Genomic DNA, 21346 nt, shown 5'->3' with positions numbered 1-21346 from the left:
GTTTTTTTCTATAAAGTATGGATAAGTGTCAAAAATTGAAAAGTTTTTGACATAAATCAGCTGACTTTGTTAGTTTGTGTTTTGTTTGAGTAGGTGGCAGAAGGAACATTTGAGAGATATCTATACAGCGGTTGTTTAGTGTTTATAAAAAAAAAACTTTACGGTGGGGTGTTTCTATTGAAAAAGCGACCAAAAAATATTTGTTTATATCAAAACTATTTTTTCTGATATTAGGTGTGTTTTTTTGTTTATCTATATAGATTTTGTGCAAAAAAACGACATCGAGATTTTTGAAATCAAAACAATTTACGTGTTAAAAACAAAAAAAAACTTTATCTGTATAGATTTTTGAAAAATCCAGATAATTATCCAGATTTTAGTTTCTCTCGATAAAAACAGTAGTGCCAAGGTAGTTTATTTGTTGTGTTCATACAGAAATATCTGAAAATATTACACATTGAAATTACACGGAAAATTTAATTGGAAATTCTTATTCAACCCTAGCCATATAAATCTTGGAAAAAAATTTTGACCCGATTCCCATTATCGTATCGAACTGAACTTTGTACACATATGAAGTTTGGATTGCAACGCAATATTTTGGGGTCCGAACTCAGGGGAGGGGCATTAGGGGGTTGAAACACCCCAAATCTATTTTATCCCATTCTAAATATCGCAAAAGCTTTTGTAGGTAAATTGCAAGAGAGGGGCTTTGGGAGCTCATACCACCCAAGCAAATTATCATCTTCTTTCAAATATTATACGACTAAAAAGTAAAAAAATAAAGCAGATTAGATTAGATTACCAAGCAACAAAACATATAAAATAATTAAATTGACTCCATGGAGTCCCTTTAAATGCCGTCCAAGGGCTCCGGTTGTTCCACCGGGACAAGAAAAACGGTTGTTTTGTTGTGAACTACATAAGTCACAGTAGGCATTTGTCCCTTCTCGGTGGGCATATTGCCATACCCAACTCCTTGGCTTCATATTTTAGTTTTATTTTAAAATTTATTTTGATTGAATTTGTCGCTTTATTTATAAAACACCTTTTACACTTTCACTATGAACTTAGTAAACCATATGATCTTCAAATAAACGGTGATTAACAAAAAAAAAAAAAAAAAACATGTAACAGTTGGTACACTTTCTTCTGAGAAAGACACAGTAGGCAATATGCAAATATATCTTGGAAAAATTTATTAGTTTTTTTTTAATGAAAAGGCACATCATTATTTTTAATTTTTTAATAAATTATTTATAAGGTCTTCAAAAAGTTCAAATACTATTTTTCCAATTCGAACTATTTATTTGCACAATAATCTTCAGTTGTTTAGTTTTAAAAACTTTTATTTTACCCCCAAAAAGCAAAAAAATCATTTTGTTTCGTATTTACACGTGTAAATATAAATACACGTGTATTTAATAAATACACGTGTAAATAAGATACACGTGTAAACGTTTTTTAGATACACGTGTACACGTGTATCGGGTACACGTGTAATTAAATACACGAACAAAATCGTAGGCTCTAATTGAAATGTTAATATCTCGAGATATACGCAATGCACTTTTCAGATAAAAGTCTTAAATGGATCCTGATAAGATTGTTGAACAGATATGTATATAAAATTACCAAAGTTTTTTCGAAAAATTAGAAATAAAAATAAAAAAGTATTCACATTTGATTTTTTAAAAATCGAAAAAAAATTCAATATGGCTACCTTCAAACGCTTATAACACAAGAACGACGCAACTAATGTTAATGGTCATGGTCTTAAAATGTAGCTAAGAATATACAGATAATTTTTGGTTTTATGTGAAAAAACAATTTTTTTTAATACAACATGGATGCCATGGCCACATGAAAATTTTTGTTTGCATCCAACATGGATGTAATGGCCTTCCCACTTCGGAGTTAAAATAAAAAAAAAACAAAAGCAACATTTTTGACAGACAGCTGCCAAAGTATATGTACAGTGGTGCCAAATGTTTCCATGGATTTCAAAAATCTCGATGTCGTTTTTTTGCACAAAATCTATATAGATAAACAAAAAAACACAGCTATTAATAGCCCTGTTCCTTTGGTAGGTGGCAAAGTATTCAACGAATTCAATACTTATCGTATCTACTCGTTAAGAAGAAAATTAGTAGATGATAATACTAGATTAACCAAAACATCTACTACACGGAGAAAAAATAAGGTGTGAACCACCTTATTTCTGGTACATTTAACTTTAATGTAAAGTTAAAATAGGGATGACTCCCCAATAAAATGAAATTTACCTTACTTTTCTAGTAAATTTATAGCTTATGATTAACTTTACAGTAAAGCCTTATTTGTATGAATTCCTAATTGAAATTACTAGAAAGTTAGGTACATATTTTACCTTACTATAAGATTGAAAATATTGACTTTTAAAGTAAATTGAACTTCTCTATTGAAGGTATATAATTTAATTACAGATTGGATCAAATAAAGTCAATTTCATTTTTATTGATGACATTTTTCTAAATAAAATTGTATGCATCTATCTTACAAAAATTAATTAAAATAAAAAAAGGTTTGTTATTACTGAAAAACATAACTGGGTAACATATACTTTATCCTCAAAGCCATTTAGGAGTAAGTACGTATGACCCTCTGTTATGTTTTTCAATAATTACAAAAATCACTTTTTTTTATTTTAATTAATTTTTGTAAGATAAATGCATACAATTTTATTTAGGCAAATATCGTCAATAAAAATTAAATTGACTTTATTTGATCCAATTGTTTGCGAATTCTTTATGAATTAATGTAATTATCCCGCACCCGCCACATTAAAGCTTTGACAAAAAAAAAACATCCAACACAAATGGAGGACAAATGGCGCACTTTTCAATGACAGCTTTAAGAGTTTTTTTCTATGTATCGAGGGCACTGATCTCTTTTGGGGAAAATTCCTAGAATTCAGTATTATTATTACCTTAGTGTAAGATAAAACTTATTCATAGAATAGTTAAATTTGTAAAATATGTTTTACTAGAATCTTAAAGTGAAAAGATTCATACACTTTTTTGGTTGAAGGTATATTTGACTCTACGTAAAGAAAATATTGCTACTCGTAAGGTATATACTACTTTAATTTGTTCACCATAATTTTTTTGTAAAAATTACTTTACGGATCCAAGAAATGTTCAATACGTAAGGTAAAATTTACTTAAAATCTAGGGCTTTTTACTTTAATTATCTTACTAGTCATATGGAGTATAATACTATGTTTCCACCTACGCTAAATCCGAGATTTAGCTAAGTAGATTTAGCAAAAAACTCGAGATTTATTCTAAATCTCAGATTGAAAATGGTTGAAAATCTTGGATTTGGGGTAGGTGAACCCAAATCCGTGATAAAGCGAAGTAGATTTAGAACAAATCTCGAGATTTATTCTAAATCTACTTAGCTAAATCTCAGATTTACGGTAGGTGGAAACGTAGTATAAGATACTAGATTCATTTTTCTCCGTGTAGTATTAGACTACCACCTCCAATGGAACAGGGCTAATAAAATAGCAAAGTGCCGGGCTACACAGTGATTTTTCAATCGCCTAACTAGTCAGGTTAAGAGGGGTGAGGATTTTCCTCTTTTTGACGTTTGTTTCTAGAAAATGTGAATCGGAACGTGTTTGGGCACAACACTGTGTAGCCAGGCCCTATAATCGAATTTCCACAGATGATTAAGTCAGCTATTACATGAAGCCTCAAGAGGCTTGACTCTTTTTTCGAATTTCCTTTTGATAATCATTCTGTGAGGCGCGTACTATTACACGATGCCTCTTGAGTCAAAGACTCAAATTTGACATTTCTCATTTGATTTAAGTATTGTTGTTGTTGTATTCCACCAAGAAGCAAAAAGAAATGAAAGGGAATGTTGAAAAAAGAAAGAGTGGAAAAAGAAACGTCAAAAAAGAGTCTCAGAATTTTGTGCCCACGACTCTCCGGTCGGATAATTTTTTGTTTTATCTTCTTTCTCTTTTGCACTCATTAGTTTTGAAAAGAGGCGCGCCTCTTGAGGCTTCATGTAATAGCTGACTAACTACGCAAAGTGATAGTTTTTTTTAGCGAAGGTATAGTCTCACTAAAATATTCCGTCTTTTTGTAAAGAGGCATCTATAAAGTCATTTTACGCTGTTCGTCACAAGCTAAGCTTGTGGGTTGCCTGTGAAGCAAGGTCTTGAAGAATTTCGGTAATGAGGGCAAAAATGATTCGCATAAAACCTGTGTTAATGCAAGTAAATATATGATACTTGGGATCTAGAATTCTTGTTGAAGAAATACCTATATACCATGCCTGCGCTCTTTTTATATTTCTGTTTGACATTAAAAATGTCAAATTTTGTATAGTTAAGTCATAACTACAATGGCCTAAAAATTGAAAAAGTTGCCATTTTAGCTCAGATAAAATTTATCGATAATTTGTATGGGAGATAAAATTTAGCGCGAGCAGCGTACCGCAGGCTTTTGTAAAAAGTAGCCGTTGTAGTTATACCTTTGGGTATTACAAAATACGCTATGAATAATTATATTAATTAATAGAAAAAAAAATACGTAGGTGCAATATTAGTTGGACAAATAAGAAGTTAATTTCAATTATGTCCCCCAAACTTACATAAGTATACTTATGTTTTTTTTTCTATTTCAAAGTTTTTGCGATCTTCTCACAAAAACAAAACCATATATGTATATCTATACCTATCCAATCAAAATTTTACAAGATTAAATAACACCCATTTTCGGTTAACTCATTTAGTTCTGACCAATGAGAAAAATGTGAATCTTTTGTTTGTATTTCCATAATTCCATATCGTTCCTCGCAATTGTTGCCAACCCAAAAATCACATGTCATAGCTTAACATAACTTTAGAATTCGTAACTGTAGTTTTTCGTAACTTCGGTTTCGTGTAACTTTGACGCTCGTAACTCTGTCGCCCGTAACTCTGGTATTCGTAACTTCGTCGGCTTAAATCAAAGTTTAGAAATTTTCCATACAAAAATAGAAGAACGAAATCTTAATCGAAAATTTCGTTATGCTTTTCGTTTTTCTAGTACGCAGCTCTGAGAAAAATTGAAGAATTCTCACTTATTTTTTACTCACAGCTTATTGTCCTTGGCTTGTTTTCGATTTTTATTTAATTTTTCTTGTTAAAAAACTTATTTTTTTTGTACCTATTATGTTTTTTATCGATGATATTTTTTCGTTTAGTCTAGTACGCAGATCGAGATCAAGGGGCACGGTAGTGCCCAGCCAAGTTCTCTAGCAACTTTGGCACTACACCCTTATTTACAGGAAACAACTCAGGCCATTTTCGACCCCCCTCTAACTTCCACACCAAAGATGCCAGAAATTTTAAACTATATATGTTGAGCTCGCCGAACCCAAATTCCTCACAAAATTCCAGCTTCTTACGATGAGTAGTTTCTGAGATAAAGGACTTCAAAAATCGCGAAAACCGTAACTGACTCATTGACTCACTGACTCACTGACTCACTGACAGATCATCAAAATTATGGAGACCTTCCCGCTATCGTAGAAACTTGAAATTTTACACGGTGATAGGACTTGTGGTGTATACAAAGGAAAATATCGAAAATTTGAGATTTTCAATTCAGGGGGCGTGGTAACCGCCCATTTTCGCCGAATTTTCATCAATTATTATAGAGCACTTCTGATTATCGTAGAATCTTGAAATTTGGTAGAATGGTAGAGCTGATAGTTTATACAAAGGAAAAAATTTAAAATTTGAGAATTTTAGGCAGTGAGCGTGGCAGCCGCCCATTTTCACTGAATTTTCATCAAATATTATAGAGCACTTCTGATTTTCTTAGAATCTTGAAATTTGGTAGAATGGTAGAGCTGGTAATTTATACAAAGGAAAAAAAATTTAAATCTGAGAATTTCAACCAGGGGGCGTGGCGACCGCCCATTTCCGCTGAATTTTCATCAAATATTATAGAGCACTTCTGATTATCGTAGAATCTTGAAATTTGGTAAAATAGTAGAGATGGTAGTTTATACAAAGGAAAAAAATTAAAGTTTGAGAATTTCAGCCAGGGGGCGTGGCAACCACCCATTTTCACTGAATTTTCATCAAATATAGAGATTTTCAATTCTACAGCCATACCTTGCAAAAAGTAGTGAAATCACAACAAAAACATTACTGTTAAAAAAGAGCCAAGTTATCCTATGTTGAAATTATGCTGGCACAAAAAGTATTGAGATATAAAAGTGTACCAAGTTCTAAAGCTTGGGTTCAAATTCGTATCAATAAAATTTTGATTGTTTACTTGGCAAATTTTTGAAATAACTTTAAAAATCGGTATTTAAAACAAAAATTGTCAAGTAAGCAATCAAAATTTTATTGATACGAATTTGAACCCAAACTTTAGAACTTGGTACACTTTTATATCTCAATACTTTTTGTGCCAGCATAATTTCAACATAGGATAACTTGGCTCTTTTTTTAACAGTAATGTTTTTGTTGTGATAAATTTTAGCTGACAATACGCACAAAATAAATAAGTTTCTCTCATTTGACTTGTAACCGTCCCTGACTTTTTCAAATTTCCCTGCATTTAAACGTACAGCGGCTTACCTCACAAAAACAGCTGATAAAAAATATTCTTATCAGTTTTCGGTACTTGACTACTCGCCTTCTCCTAAGCACAAATCAAATTTCGCACAGCATAAGGTGGAAATTCTCTTTTTTTTCCACACAAATTTTCCAATTTAAAAAAAATCCCATAAGAAAACTTTGCAAATAAAATTCAAATTCAATACCGGTCATACAGGTAAGTGATAGTTAAAAAATAATTATGGAATTTTCTTCTAACATCTGTTTTGTACTTGAACACAACAGTGACTCATAACGTTATATTTATTAATTTCTACTTTTGTGTCCTATTTGAAAATGAAAAACTATTTTCGATTCAATTTGCAAAAAAAAAAAGTAGAAAAAAAATTGAAAACGAAACAAGAAGAAAAACTACTTGTGCGTGCCTCCCCCTTTTTTCCTATTCACTCCACCTGTCGTACCCTCTCACTTCAAAGCATTCTTTGATTGAATATTTGTATTTGTATTTTCCATTTTGCAAAAACAAATTACATAGAAAATAGCAAAAAAAAAAAAAAATCCCAAAAAAGGAAAAATAAAATAACGGCCCTCTCCGTCTCCATGATAATTTTTTTTTTGTTGTTGTTTGATTGCGAAAGAGGAAATTTTCACACAAAGAAATTTTCTTTAGCAAAGCTCTCATTTGAAAATCTAAGGTCAAACTGCGAGGACTGATAATAGACTGAAATTTGTGATTGCACAAATTTTTTTTTTCGACACGTGCACACAATTAAACTTGTGGAGAAAAATTTTGCACTTTTTTTTAAATCTGGAGAAATAAAAAAGAGGTTTTTTTTCTTTTCGTTTTCTTTTTTTTTTTTGCATTCAATTGAAAAATAAGGTAATTTTTTGTTCTAAGAAATTCTATTTGTTCTATTTTCTTTTTCTTGTTTAGATTTGTCTGCATTCTTTTCTTTTTATTGCAATTTTTTTTACCGTTTTTATTTATTTTTTTGGTTGTATTTTTTTATTTAGCATCTCATATCGATAATGGGCTCTTTAAATGAACCAAAAACCGTTAAGACTTTGCCAAAAGGAAAATATACGCTTGTAGGCGTAGATATTGATACAACCGGCAAAAGGCTTATCGATGAAGTAAGATTTTTTTACAAATTTTTAATCTAATGATCGACATGTTGATAATCTTTTTGCATGTATTTCTGTAATAGATTGTTCAATTAGCAGCTTATACACCAAATTCACATTTTGAACAATACATTATGCCATACATGAATCTTAATCCAGCTGCAACTAATCGACATCAAGTTCGTGTGATAACTATTGGATTTTATCGGATGTTAAAATCTTTGCAAACTTTCAAGGTTAGTTATTATTTTTTAGTATGTTTTAAATTAAATTTGATTTACTATTGTAAAATAACTGTTAGTTGATATAAATGAAAAACACTCATACAGGTAGAATTTAACAGTTAGGTATTAACAGGTTATTTTCGTATGGAACATGTGATTTTAAATTTTCATAGGAATAAGCTTCTGCGATAATGCAACTGTTTTGATTGGCCAACCCTAATTCTAAGATGTAAGATATTTGTATACCTTTTCCAATTGGAAACATAGACTGATGGGCATTTTTTTTTTTTTTTTTTTTTTTAAGATCTTGGATTGAATCTATGAGATCAATGAGTACAAATTATAAACTGATGTATGTTTTCAAGTGTTATTCCTGCCATTTTTGTAATTTAAGTTATAACTACCTTTTGAAAAAAAGTGGGAAAATTACAAAAACAAATAATTTATTTTTTCCTACAAAAGGCAATTTTTCCCGAAAAAAAAACTATAAACTAAATTTTTGAAGCCAATATCTATGATTTCTGCACCATAAAATAAGTTTGAAAATTTTTACTTTAAGAGCCGTTTTCTTCACTAAAAGTTGAAGTCAACTTGAGGATTTTTATTCTCAACTTGAGATTTTGTTTTTCTTCACTCAAAGTTGACAGTTCCAACTTTCGATTCTCAACTAGAGTTTATCAACTCTCAAAGTTGAGCTAGCAAACTTGAGATTTTGTAGGAAAACATCATATATTTTTTTTTTCTTTTAAATTGTATGAAAATGTAATGATTCCTCTTTTTAAAAATGGAAAATTAAACTAATAGATATCTAGTAAAAAAATGGCTCTAAATTTTTTTATTTTTTTAAAGAAAAATATTAAATTGTATTCGCTTTTTCATTCAATTCAGCAATAAATTGTTGCACTTTATAGTTAATTTATGAGCATTATGTACATTATAATATATTTTCGAATCACTGACAGTTGTAAATTATGAATATATCATTTCACATCCCGTAAGTTTTTTTTATATCGCTTCAAAATTATTGCTACCAAATAGAATCTTTTGAAAAAAAAAATCAACACCAAATAAAAAAACAAATTTATCCACCGATTTTTAATTTGTTTTAAAACAAATTCGATAGAAATAAGACAATTAAACAAAACAAATGACATTTAAAATTTATTTTAAATTTATTTGAATAAAATGTCACAAATATCCCAGGGATATTTTGTTTAACTGAAAGTTGGCCAACTTTTGTTTTTCAAACTCGAGAGTTGAGAACAAAATAGTGAAGAAAACAAATGTTCAACTTTTGCTTCTACTCTCGAGTTGAAGTCAACTCTCAAGTTCGCCAACTTTGGAGTTTGCTTCAAGTTGAGCAATAGTGAAGAAAATGGGCCTAAGACTTTTTGCAAAAAGTACTTTATTAATAATATTTTCTAAAATGAACTCGAAATAATTTGTTTTATTCCCCCCCTAGTCACGATGTGGATGTTCTATCAGTTTTTGCTTTTTTTATAAATCATATTTTTTCAACTGAAATCATGTTTTTTATCATGTTTTTTTAAATCTCGAAATGGCAGCACTGATGAGATGTGAAATGTTTTCTTGTCTCATTGGGTGATATGCATACAAAATAGTAAATGCTTTTACTTGAATAATCATTTTTATCAAAAAACTAAACCGACTTCCAATGCTAAAACTGGGTTTTATGGTTTTTCTAATAGTTCCTATATCCAGAACTGAACGAAATTAAAATGGGCCCACATTGTAGCCACCAGCTTTCCAACACAAAAAGAATTATCAAAATTGGTTCACTCAATCCTCCTCCTTTTTGGAAGTCGGTAAAAATTGTAAAGTATGAGCTTTTTTTTATCAACATTTTGTGCATATCAAACCTAGTTTATACTTATTAATTTCCTATTGTTTCCTATTGTTTTATGCATACGAGCCATTGCGGCAGTAATGATTTAATTTGCAATAGGTACCTAACAATTAATTTTATATGACCTATTCGTATGTCTTAGAAGTGTGTGCTTCTTTATCAGTGGAGTAACTAAAGCCCAAAAAATTGAACAGCTTCGATTTTGATGATCTTTTTTTTTTTCAATCATCAGTAATAATTAAAAACACTAACCTCTATAGGTTAAAAATTGCTGCTATTGTCATATTAATTTTTTAAATTGAATTAAATATATTTAATTCAGAAATTTAAGCAAAAAAAAAATTAATTTTAACAAAAAAAAAAAAACAATACGGCAACAACGCCAATTTTAAATCTATACTGCCCATAATCTCGTAAAGACCCTAACCACATTTTTCTTACTTCTGAGTTATAAAGGGGAAACACTAAATCTAATCAGCCCTATGATGGTAGCCGATCGGAAGAGATTTGTATCCGATTTGTACGATTTTTTCAGTTTTCATATGATTTTAACCCTTCCGACTGTAAAATCGGACAGATTTACGAAAAAAATCTTAGGTGCGTTGAAAATTCAAAATACATGCGATGCTATGCAGTGAACTGTCAAAATATTTGCGACGGGTAGTGCTTTGTGCTTTTTTTTCTTTCCGATTCCTTCCGATAGAAAATCAAACGTGAAATACTATCCGAAAAATATAAAAACCAAAAAAATTGGAATAATAAACAAATAAATTGTTCAAAAACACACAAATGAGTGCACAAAACAGTAATGTGCAAGTAATTTCTATTATTGTATGTTTTTGTGTTTCTAGTGTTTTGTTAAATGTTATTTTCACGATAAAAAAAATATTTTTGCAAACTGGTAGATGTCAAGTGAGTGCGTTGTTTGAAGTCAATTTTTCTCCTCAAATTCGGGTACCGTGAATACAAAAATCTTCCGATCGGAACTTTTCTCCGATCGGATATTTTTCCGATCGGCTACCATCATAGGGCTGAATATCGCAATTTGCATATAATGAAAAATTCAAAAGTACATTTTGAATTTTCTGAATAATTTGAAGACCTAGGCTAAAAATAAATGAGAATAAATCAGAGACAATGCCCTAACTCGAAATACGCAAAAAAAAATCAAAATCGAAAATTTTGTAGTTAGGGCCTTTAAGAGATTATGGGCAGTATAGAGGTTAAAGTATTTTTAATTACCGACGTTTGAAAAAAAAACATTGAAATCGGAGCTGTTCGGCCGGTTTCCCTAATATTTTGCTTTAGTTAGGGTCAATGTGGGTAAATGTAAACAGGGGTAAATGAAAACATGGCTCATAACAAGCTTCAGTTAAATCTATTTGATGCATACATAAGTACAAACCGCGGACGCATGTATCTTTTAACTTATACGTCAAGCTCATTGCTGTCAAGAGAGAATTCATTCGACGAGCGTATTTTCCGTGAAAGATAATTTTTTAAAGTGCCAAACAAGTCGTTAGTCTTTCAGAAAAATTAAATATTTTTGCAGATTCAATTAAGTCAGTATAATTTGCAAATACTTTTTTGTTTTTAATTTTGATGTAGATTCTATGTGATACAAGCAAATTTTAAAATACAGGACATTTATGTCGATTTGCATATGTTTACATTTACCCCAGAATATTTTTCATAATGGGTAAATGTAAACAACGTATTCTGGGGGTAAATATAAACAAACATATTTGGTGAAATTATTGGTTTTAATAAAAATAAAGTATTTTTAGTCAATTACTATTGCTAAAGTGCCGCGGAGTCACATTTTAAAGTAGCCAACACCATCATTTTCAGTAGATGATGTTGCAAAATCGGTCGTTGACGTAAAAAAACAAAAAATATGACGTTCAGAGCTGCTCAGGATGCATATTGGGCGCCTATATAAAGAATCAAAGGAAGAAAACAAAAACTTTTATTGGAATTTGAAAAAGTTTTTGTCAAGTACCTTCTTGAACGTTTTTCAAGTCGTTATCCATATGATAAAGAGGAAATTCTAAATTTTAAATCAGTGTTCACATTTACCCCGAATTTGTAAAAAAACACAAACATGGTGGGGTATTTGTAAACATGCCATATTTGACAGTAATGTAAACAATTTGGGAAATATTTGTTTATATTAATAAAGAAGAATTGCCATCATTTCATATTTGCATTTGAAGATACCATTCAAGTTGTTCCGTGAAAACATAAAAAAATCTAAAGTCGAAAGAAAAAAAAGACATGAAATTGTTTACATTTACCCACATTGACCCTACTCAACTATAATAGTTTCCAAATGTATATAGTGGACTCTTTCTAACTTGAACAATTGACAATCCAATAACTTAAACATGTATGGAGGTCAATCTGTGAAACTGAAGTGATAAGTTTTATCACATTTTCATAACAAATTCGATTCTGGATTTATAAAAAAAATTAAAACAAACTTCAAAAATTTTTTATATGAAAACTGAAATGATAAATTTCAAAAGTAGAAATGTTTGAAAATGAAGGGTCCAGGGCAGGCATGTCAAACTTGCGGCCCGCGGGCCGCATGCGGCCCATAACGCATAACTCTGCTGCCCAGTCCACATTTTTTTTTATATTAAGTTTTTATTTTAGATTTTGTGTTCCCAGCTTTCGACATATGTACATGCATCTCCTTTTTTTTCTAATCAACAAATAAATAAGTATGGAATATGTACTTAAAAACAAAATTATAAATTTTATAAAATCTCGTGGCGTTAATCAGGGGATATGCGATTTCTTAAAGTGAATTAAAAGCGAATATTCTGATTTAACCTACCAAACGGCTCTGGGTCTTGGGAATTTTTTTAGGTTTTGATGGTGAAAACCTTAACACCAGTATGCAATATGTCAAATTTAGGTTAGTTTGCATCGGTGGTCGGTCGTTTCAAAAATAATCCACTAAAAATTTAAACTTTAATACTGAATATGACAAAAGGCTTGCAGATTTATGTCTTTGTAAGACAAGATATCTTGATTTTTTTTCGCTCTTTTTCGTAAGTCATTAAGAGTAATGAGTTACCATTAAGCTCCAGCCTAACTAACCTTGGTCTTAGAAAAAACATGGTAAATGGAATACATTTATGTTATCATTCTTCCTGTTTTTTTATAAATTTGTGTTATAAAGATTTTAGTTTTACTTTTTTCTGCGGCCCATACAAATTTTGATCTAGCTGTTTTGGCCCTTCGTAGCCATTGAGTCTGACATGCCTGGTCCAGGGGAAAAACAGCATAAGTCCATTCCAACTCATTTCGAAAAAAAAACGCATTTTAAAATTTTGTTCTCCATACAACTAAGTACTAAAAGCACACAATTTATTTATTTTTTCAGCAAGGCTTAAATTTTTAAAAATTTATAAAAGTAAGGATGCCATCAGATAGTGCTGTTTCAGTCGATAAAGTTATCGACTGTCAAAGTTCCAGAAACCGTCGATGCGTTTCCATTTTCACCATTTCTCGAAAAATTTTATCGATTCCATAATTACAGAACATGGGTCCAGATTACTTTGGTGGAAGAAAACCGATTCATAATCAATATTAAAATCAGGTGCATCCCCAACGATAACTGATCTGTAGAGATTTTCCTAACCCATTAAACAGCAAAATGTGTTTTACAATAACACATTTGCTTTTTAATGGCAATTTTATATTTTTTTTTTTACTAAATAGTGCTTCTCAACTTTTGTGGTAGGTATCAGCTCAAAAGTTTACCAATATGTATTGCTTTTTTTTCTTTTTGGCGTGCAGTTCGGAAGAATCAAACTTTATCTCAAGTTTTTGTTTGTATTTGTGACAAAAATACAAAAAACTAAATTAAAAAAAAAAAGTTATTTGAGGAGCAGTGTTATATGTACATAAAGAAAATGTTGGCACTAACAAAATATCACCATTCCATGATATGAAAATGTTTGGTTCAAGTGGTTTGCTTGTTGTCTTCTACCCAAAAAAATGCAATCGAAAAGCCATAAGTCAAAAATCTAAATAAATCTTGTGATTTATACGATATTTTTCATATCAGGGATTGAATATCTATAATTCCAGTGGCAATAATTTATTTTGGTTCCATAATTATTTAAAAAAAAATGCATCATTGAATTTTTTTTTGGAAACGGCGGATGAACGTATTTGTTTTCACTATCAATTGGCCAGTTGTAATATTTAAAAACACAAAAAAAAACTTGCAATTTCAAGATTATGTATGTGTTTCCACTTTTCGCATGATGAATATATTTGAAAGATTACGAAAATTTGTATATCCCCAAAAAACTAAACAAAAAACCTATTGTAAATCTGTTCCCACTTTCCCAGCTTACGACTTACGAATTGTTAGTCTTCTCCCGATACCTATTGCCATTAATTTTCAAATTAAACAGAACAAAATGTGCTTCTTAAGCGATTAAGGCAGATTAAAATCGCGTTTGCTTGTATTTTGCAAAACAAATGTTTGATTCGCATTTAAAGCGGCGAATATTGATGCGTTGAAACTTCTTACACACGCAATTTTGTTAAACGCGTTGCATTGTACTTGAGTTTTATTGCACTTAATGCAATAATAATCGTCACGATTTTGAACTTTATTTTACTCAAAGTAACAATTAACTCCAACATCCATTCGTAGTTTTTTTGAGTACCTAGATGATAAAAATTTATATTTCTCGAATGATTTTGATTTAATATTTTTGAAGTTGTACGTTTAACAGAACGGTTTTTTATTTTTCTGTAAACGGCTGAATTTCTCTGTAGGTTTTAATTAAAACTTGCGTATAATGATTTAGAAATCCAAAAAAGTGGTTTTCGTCAAACCGTTCGTCGGCCATTGGCTAAGAAATTTGTTTGCATGTCCACTCAAAGATCTGACAAGTCCATAGAAGAACAGAGCAGGCAACTCCATGACCTCAATCAAGGGACAAGGTAGTGCCCAGCCAACTTTTTCAACTTATTCCAACTTTAGCAACTTATTCTAACTTCTATACCAAATAAGCCTCAAACTCTTAAAATTTGTTTAGCTAGCCTATAAAAATTAAAAATTAAATTCTTTCCTATCTTTCTATTCCTTCTAATTATTGCCGTGCAGTATGCATTTAAAAGACCTCAGGTCTTACAGGCATATAGTTAAAATTATTATTATTATTATTATTATTATTATTATTATTATTATTATTATTATTATTATTATTATTATTATTATTATTATTATTATTATTATTATTATTATTATTATTATTATTATTATTATTATTATTATTATTATTATAGCAACTACCTGCAAAATTTTTGCAGCTGCATAAGATGAGTAGTTCCTGAGATATCGACCTCTAAAATCACAAAAACCGTAACTGACCGACTCACTCACTGATAAATCATATTAATTTATAAATTATGACGCACTTCCCGTTATCGTCGAAACATGAAATTTTGCACAGTAATTAGACTTTTCGTAAATGGAAAGGAAAAAATCGAAAATTTTGAAATTTTTGATTCAAAGAGGCTTGGCATCCGACCATTTTCGCTAAATTTTCATCAAATATTAAAGAGCACTTTTGATCATCGTTGAATCTTGAAACTTAGTAGAATAATAGAGCTGATATCTTGTTGAAAGGAAACATTTTTAAAATAGACATTTTCTTCTTAGGGGCGTGGTACCTAATATCTGTTAACCAAAACTTGTTTCGGGACTTTGATCCGAAAATATCTGCTTTCGAAAGAAAAAATAAAAAATTCGATTGCAAATAATTCAACAACCCGAACTCCTACAATCTTTTGGTTTTCAGTTATGAATAGAGTCTAAAGAGTCCTTTTTTTTGATGTCTCATTCGATGGATTTTTAAAAATTCCGAATTTTTAGACAAGGGGTACCCCTTGGATAATTTTCGAAAATCTTAAAAAAAAAAAGTTGTAATTTTTTTAGCTGAATGCATAGGCCTGTTCACTGTGATCTCATTTCTGTCAACCAAAGCTTGTTTAGGGAATTTGATCCGAAAATATCTGCTTCCGAATGAAAAAAAAAATATTTCGATTGCAAATAATTCAACAAACCGAACTCCTGCATTCAGCTAAAAAAATTGCAATTTTTTTTTTTTAAGCTTTTCGAAAATTATCCACTGAGTGTTGCCATAACTTATCTGTTTTTAATGTCAAATATTTATTTCCGTTTGTTTTTAATTTATTTTAACTGTAAAAAGTTTTTTTTTTTAAATTTATTTTAAATGCCAATTAAAACAATCAAAATGCAATAGGCCAATCCTAAAAAAAAACTAATAAAGAAAAATCCCCTGATGAAGCCGGAAAAAAACCGGAGAAACGTTGGGAAAATAATGAATTAGTTCTTATTAATTTCATTAATTCTCTGAAAGATCATTAAGCCCGAAAACTTAATTTTTATCATTCAAACAAAATATATTTTTTCCTAAGGACCAATTTTTCAATAGCCAGTTAAACAGTCAGTTAGGACTTATTCCCCAGATAGACAAAAAATCAATTTTTCAAAAGTCAGATATAGCTTATTCTTAGAATAAAACATTTAATAGAAGAATAAAACTATCTTCTTCTTCGGGTCTAAGATAAATAATAGTAAAGAGTAAAACAAAGTTCGTGTGGGTCCTTTCCCTCATTTTATTTGATATTCTTCCAAGAATTGTACTAATTCGTTTTATTTTTATTTATATTTTTTTTGGGCCGATTTCTTTATTATTAAACTTAAAAGTATAATTTCTAAACAAACGCATTCCTTTCTAGGTGATTAAGTCTAAATCAGAAGTAGCTGCATTAAAAGATTTCCTTAATTGGCTGGAATCGCTTAAGAAATCTAATCCCGAATCCGATGGCATCGTAATGATCTATCACGAAGAAAGAAAATTCATTCCTTATATGATTTTGGAATCACTTAAAAAATACGATCTCCTGGAGAGATTCCAACAAACGGTCAAAGCATTTGCAAATGGCTTCCATTTAGCTCAGAAAAATGTCACGAGCACAAATGAAGATGGTACCATACAGTATTTGAGTTTGAGAAAACTCGCTAAAACTCTTTCGGGAGTTGGTGATAAAAATAACAACAATGAAGAACAAGTTGTAAGCTCATCAACATCTACACCACCAAAAGTAGAGAATGGAGGTGATGCATCTGTTTCACCAAAAACAGAAAACAACAAAAAACAGCGAAGAAATCGTAGACGATCAAATAGTGAATCTGATTTATTCGATGGTAGCGCCAGTATTCGCGCTAAAATGACTTATAACGTAGCACTTCGATTGACAAATAACAACAATAATAATAATGATGATGCTGAATTAATGCACGAAATTATCACACAGTATGCCCAACCAATCTCCTGTGATCTAGATGAACTAGAAAGCCAAAATTTGATGCTGGAACGTCAGAATTCTTTCCGACCGGTATTTTTGAATTATTTCAAGGCAACTCTACAGCATCGTCTGCGTGCGGTCAAGTATCGCATTATTTTGGCTGAGAATGGTCATGACTTGACTAGTTTGAATACCATTTGGACAGAAAAACAAAAGGAAGGTTTGGCAGAAGTTATCCAAGCTATCGAAGATTTGAAGCAAGAAGACAAAACAGATTTGATTGAACTGTTTGATAGTTTCTATGATCCAGCCAAGACAACAATCAAACCAGTGATTAAATCGACTAGAAGAGCTCCGAGACGATCGGGTGGTGAGTAAACATTACAACAAATAAAAATTTATTCTTTTTAAATGTTTATTTAAATTCCAGGTCGTAACAAGGAGAACCAAGCTGGAGGTGATGCAAACAACGTTGCTGGTGATAACAAAATGCAACCTGACTCAACAACAAAAGATGGTACCCCAGCGCGAAGGACCCCACGATCACGCAGGGGTCCACGTTCTCGTAACAATTCTAATGCCAAAGCCAATGGAGCAAACACAACCATTTCAGCCACAGCTGTAGTTACACCTGTTGCAACACCAATTGCCACACCTGTGGCAGCAGTTGTGCCAGAGATTGCCAAGGTGCCTTTGGTTTCTAATTTGTAAACAATTAACTGTCATTGAATTCAAATCGGCTCAGGCTCAGCCAAATTGAACTCATTTGACCACAAAGTGCCTTAAAAAAAAACAACGACACTAGTAGAATTAATCAAAAATTCTAACACACTTTTTATACAAAGCACAAAACATGTTGCATTTATTTGCCAACATATCGATAACAGATTTTTACAAACTTTGATAGTATTTTTACTATAAACCATGAAGTTCTTTAAAAAAAACAAAATGAGAAAATATATATTTTTTTAAAAATCTCATTTCAAATGCAGAAAATGTAAGAAAACACAAAATTGGAGTGGAAAATTGAGAACAAAAAAACAAAAAAGGAGAAATGTCGTCATCGTAGTTTATTAAATTATCAATATTTTGCTACTTTCGGATTTAAAACATTCAGATCGTACCGAAATTATTCTATGTGGAAGAAAATAACCAAGAGTAGAAGAAAAAATGAAGAAAAAAAAAACAACAAAAAAACTTATGAATTAAAAAAAAAAAAAAAACAAACGTACAAAACATCAATCCAGTTTTGGTTTTAAGAAGCATCTATTTCCACCAAGGAAAAACCGCTTTGGAATTATGGTTCTATGAGTTTTATTATTTTTTTTTGTTAATTGCCATTATTATTAATTTACTGCATTTAATTATTAACCTTTTTGTGGTAAAACCTTTAATGAATTACATAAAAAGCAAATCCAATTTTGGAATGCAAACAATATTACAAAAAGGTGAACATTGAATTGCACATTATTTGTTTAGAACAAAAACTTTGTAAACTCACATTGAACCAAATAACATTTTTTTAATAATTATTATTGGTTTTGATACTAACTAACATAACGATCATGATTGTTTTTGAATACATCTCTTGATGATCGATGTATAGAATTAGAAGAGATTTATTATTTTTTTTTTATTTTTTTGAAATAGTGCAATTTATGCATATAAAAATGCGATCGCTTTCCATTTGTTATTAATTAAAAATTGTTTTCTTTTTTTTTTTCTTAATATATGATTATATAATATATTCTGTTTAGAAATAATAAATTGTTGAATTGAACCAAAAAAGGTATTTTGTTTAAATTTCTTCATTTTTAGCAGTTTTAGGTATTTTGATAGTGCATCAAACTTTTTGGAATTTGCAATATCAATGATATTGATTCTGATATTTTCGTGAAACTAAAAACCATGAAGAAAAAAGAAAAATTTAATGTAAAGAATTTTTTGTACTTTAAGGGTGTAAATTGACCAAAATTTTAAAAAAATTGTTTCCAATATTGAAACTTTGAAAAAAAAAAAGTTCAATAATGCGAGCTAAACGAATGTTTATCCATTAAATAATTTAATTTTCAACTCTAAAAAAGAAAACATACCTACAATATTGATTTTACATCTGCCAATGAACATGAAACTCATAATGTACTAAAATATGAAAAACAAAAATAATTATACTTGAAGCCTGAAAAATTAAAAACAAAATTAAAAGTCTCATACAAAAAAGTGAATGCGTTTTATGGAACATTTTTGAAAGCGGCTTGGCTCCAATACGGAATACGAAGTCGAACTTTTTAGTAGGCGAATGTGAAGTTTTGTATTATTGGGTCTTATTGCGAGTGTCGTTCAACTTTCAATGCGATAAAAGTCTATGGAATCGATAAATATCTGTTTTGGTATTTTGTATCTCTTTCTACCAAATATTTGCTCTTGTGAATTATGATTTGGATTTTAGTCGAAAGCAAAATTGTAAACGAAAAAGATCGAATGATTAAACAAAAAATATCGTTCTCAATCCCAAAATACCTTTTTAGCTGATCGACTACTATAGACAAAAGTCGTCTGTCGACAAAGATTTACAATACCAAAATTCATTTTCGATGATCGACTTTCGACAAAAGTCATCTATTGATAGATAGACAAACGCTTTCGCCTCTATCGTTTAACCTTCCAATGGATCTACGACAGATTTTTTTGACGGATTGTTTCTTCGACAGACGAAAATTATTTTTTCTGCTTTTTTTTCTATTAAAGACTTATTGAATACACTTTCATTTGTTTATTTTTGGAAACATTACTTACCACGCAAGTTAATAATAAACACACCTATTTTTTACAAATTTAAGAAACAAAATATATAAACTCAACTCGTAAGGCCTTGCATTATCGTTTTTATCTATCACCCGTATTGCGATTGTCAACTATAAATTATTGATTGTTGATAAATACTGAAATTTGGTATTTTAAAACTCCATTTATTATAATTTGTTATCAAAACATTTGTTTATTAAATTATAAGATATCAAACTTTTATCAACTATCAATAATTGATATGTAGTTGTTAATCGCAATAATTCTGAATGTATAATTTTTTGTTTCTAAGTTATTCTGTTGAAATTTAACATCCTGAAAAGTTGTTTTAACTAACATTCGCGATTCGGTCATTGGTTTACAAAATTGGTTATTTCGAAAACCATTTACATACGTATGTATCGTTACAGGTCACTGTGGCGTATGTGTATCATTTTTTTCTATAGACAAATATTAAAAGTATTGTATAACTAAAAATGCAGAAAGGGCCAAGGGCTGTTTTTTTTTAACCTAGCACCGTTAATTTTAGTTTAAAAAAAAACTTTGTCTAGTTTGAAGTAATTACCTTCAGGTTCTTAGCGCGTAGATTTTAACGATTACTGGGATTACACAGTTAAGTTGTACATCCAAAAGTTAAGCACGTGAGGTAGTTTAGAAAAATGACTTAAGTGTAAGTAACTTAATTACTGTGATTTCTGAACTTATGTACATACGTTAGCCCTACGGTGAAAAAGATTTGGAGCTGGGTACCTAAATACATTTTAAAAAACGTTACAGCCTACAAAATTTGTAAGTTATCAACTCAAATTTTTACTTGTTCTATAAGGTGGTATTGATTTCGTGTCAAAAACAAATTTGAGGTTTTAATCCAAACCAACATTAGGTCTGTTTGGGTACTGTCTAAAACAGACATATTTCTGTAGTTTTGTACATTATTTTTGGCAAAACTAAAGAAAATTCTGTTTTAGGTAGTACCCAAACCAGACCTATTATGATGGAGGAATCCAAAAAAGTGGGTCTCGTAATTTTGCCCGTCCATCTGTTCGTCTTTGCGTCAATCTGTACACATTTCTACAGTTTAAAAGCGTGGACGGATTTTCTTCAAAATTTGGTACAACGATTTTGTGTATATTTCTGAAAGTTGTTTTTTGCTTTATATATTTTTAAAACGTGTAGGGTAGAGTTGCCTATTTTCAGCCGTCTCCAGTTTCCGGCCACCTTTCAGAAAATCGTTAGCTGTTCTAACATAATAAGAGAACAGCATAAGATCAAAATTTTGGAATAAACCCTACAAAATCGCTAGTTATAACGATATTCCGAAAGGTGGCCGGAAACTGAAGACTGCCA

At 30.4% G+C, this 21346-nt stretch overlaps 1 protein-coding gene across 3 annotated transcripts; it reads left to right on the top strand.

The window, feature by feature from the left end:
* Positions 1-6673: 6673 nt before the first annotated feature.
* Positions 6674-18421, top strand: LOC129907182 (maternal protein exuperantia). Of its 3 annotated transcripts, XM_055983276.1 has the most exons (6): positions 6674-6827; positions 7625-7744; positions 7819-7971; positions 16625-17564; positions 17625-17881; positions 18187-18421. In XM_055983276.1, the coding sequence occupies exons 2-6, from the start codon at positions 7640-7642 to the stop codon at positions 18193-18195; spliced, it is 1464 nt and encodes a 487-aa protein (XP_055839251.1). In that variant the 5' UTR covers positions 6674-6827; positions 7625-7639; the 3' UTR covers positions 18196-18421. The 3 variants fall into 3 exon arrangements, with proteins under 3 accessions (XP_055839251.1, XP_055839249.1, XP_055839250.1); XM_055983274.1 differs by lacking the exon at positions 18187-18421 and having other exon boundaries at positions 17625-17990; XM_055983275.1 differs by lacking the exons at positions 6674-6827; positions 18187-18421 and adding an exon at positions 7275-7490 and having other exon boundaries at positions 17625-17990.
* Positions 18422-21346: the final 2925 nt, after the last annotated feature.

This window comes from Episyrphus balteatus, chromosome 1 (genome assembly GCF_945859705.1).
Source record: "Episyrphus balteatus chromosome 1, idEpiBalt1.1, whole genome shotgun sequence".
NCBI classification, from domain to species: Eukaryota; Metazoa; Arthropoda; class Insecta; order Diptera; family Syrphidae; genus Episyrphus; species Episyrphus balteatus.
The sequence above is the reverse complement of the archived record's forward strand: the minus strand, read 5'-3'. Positions and strand labels throughout refer to the sequence as shown.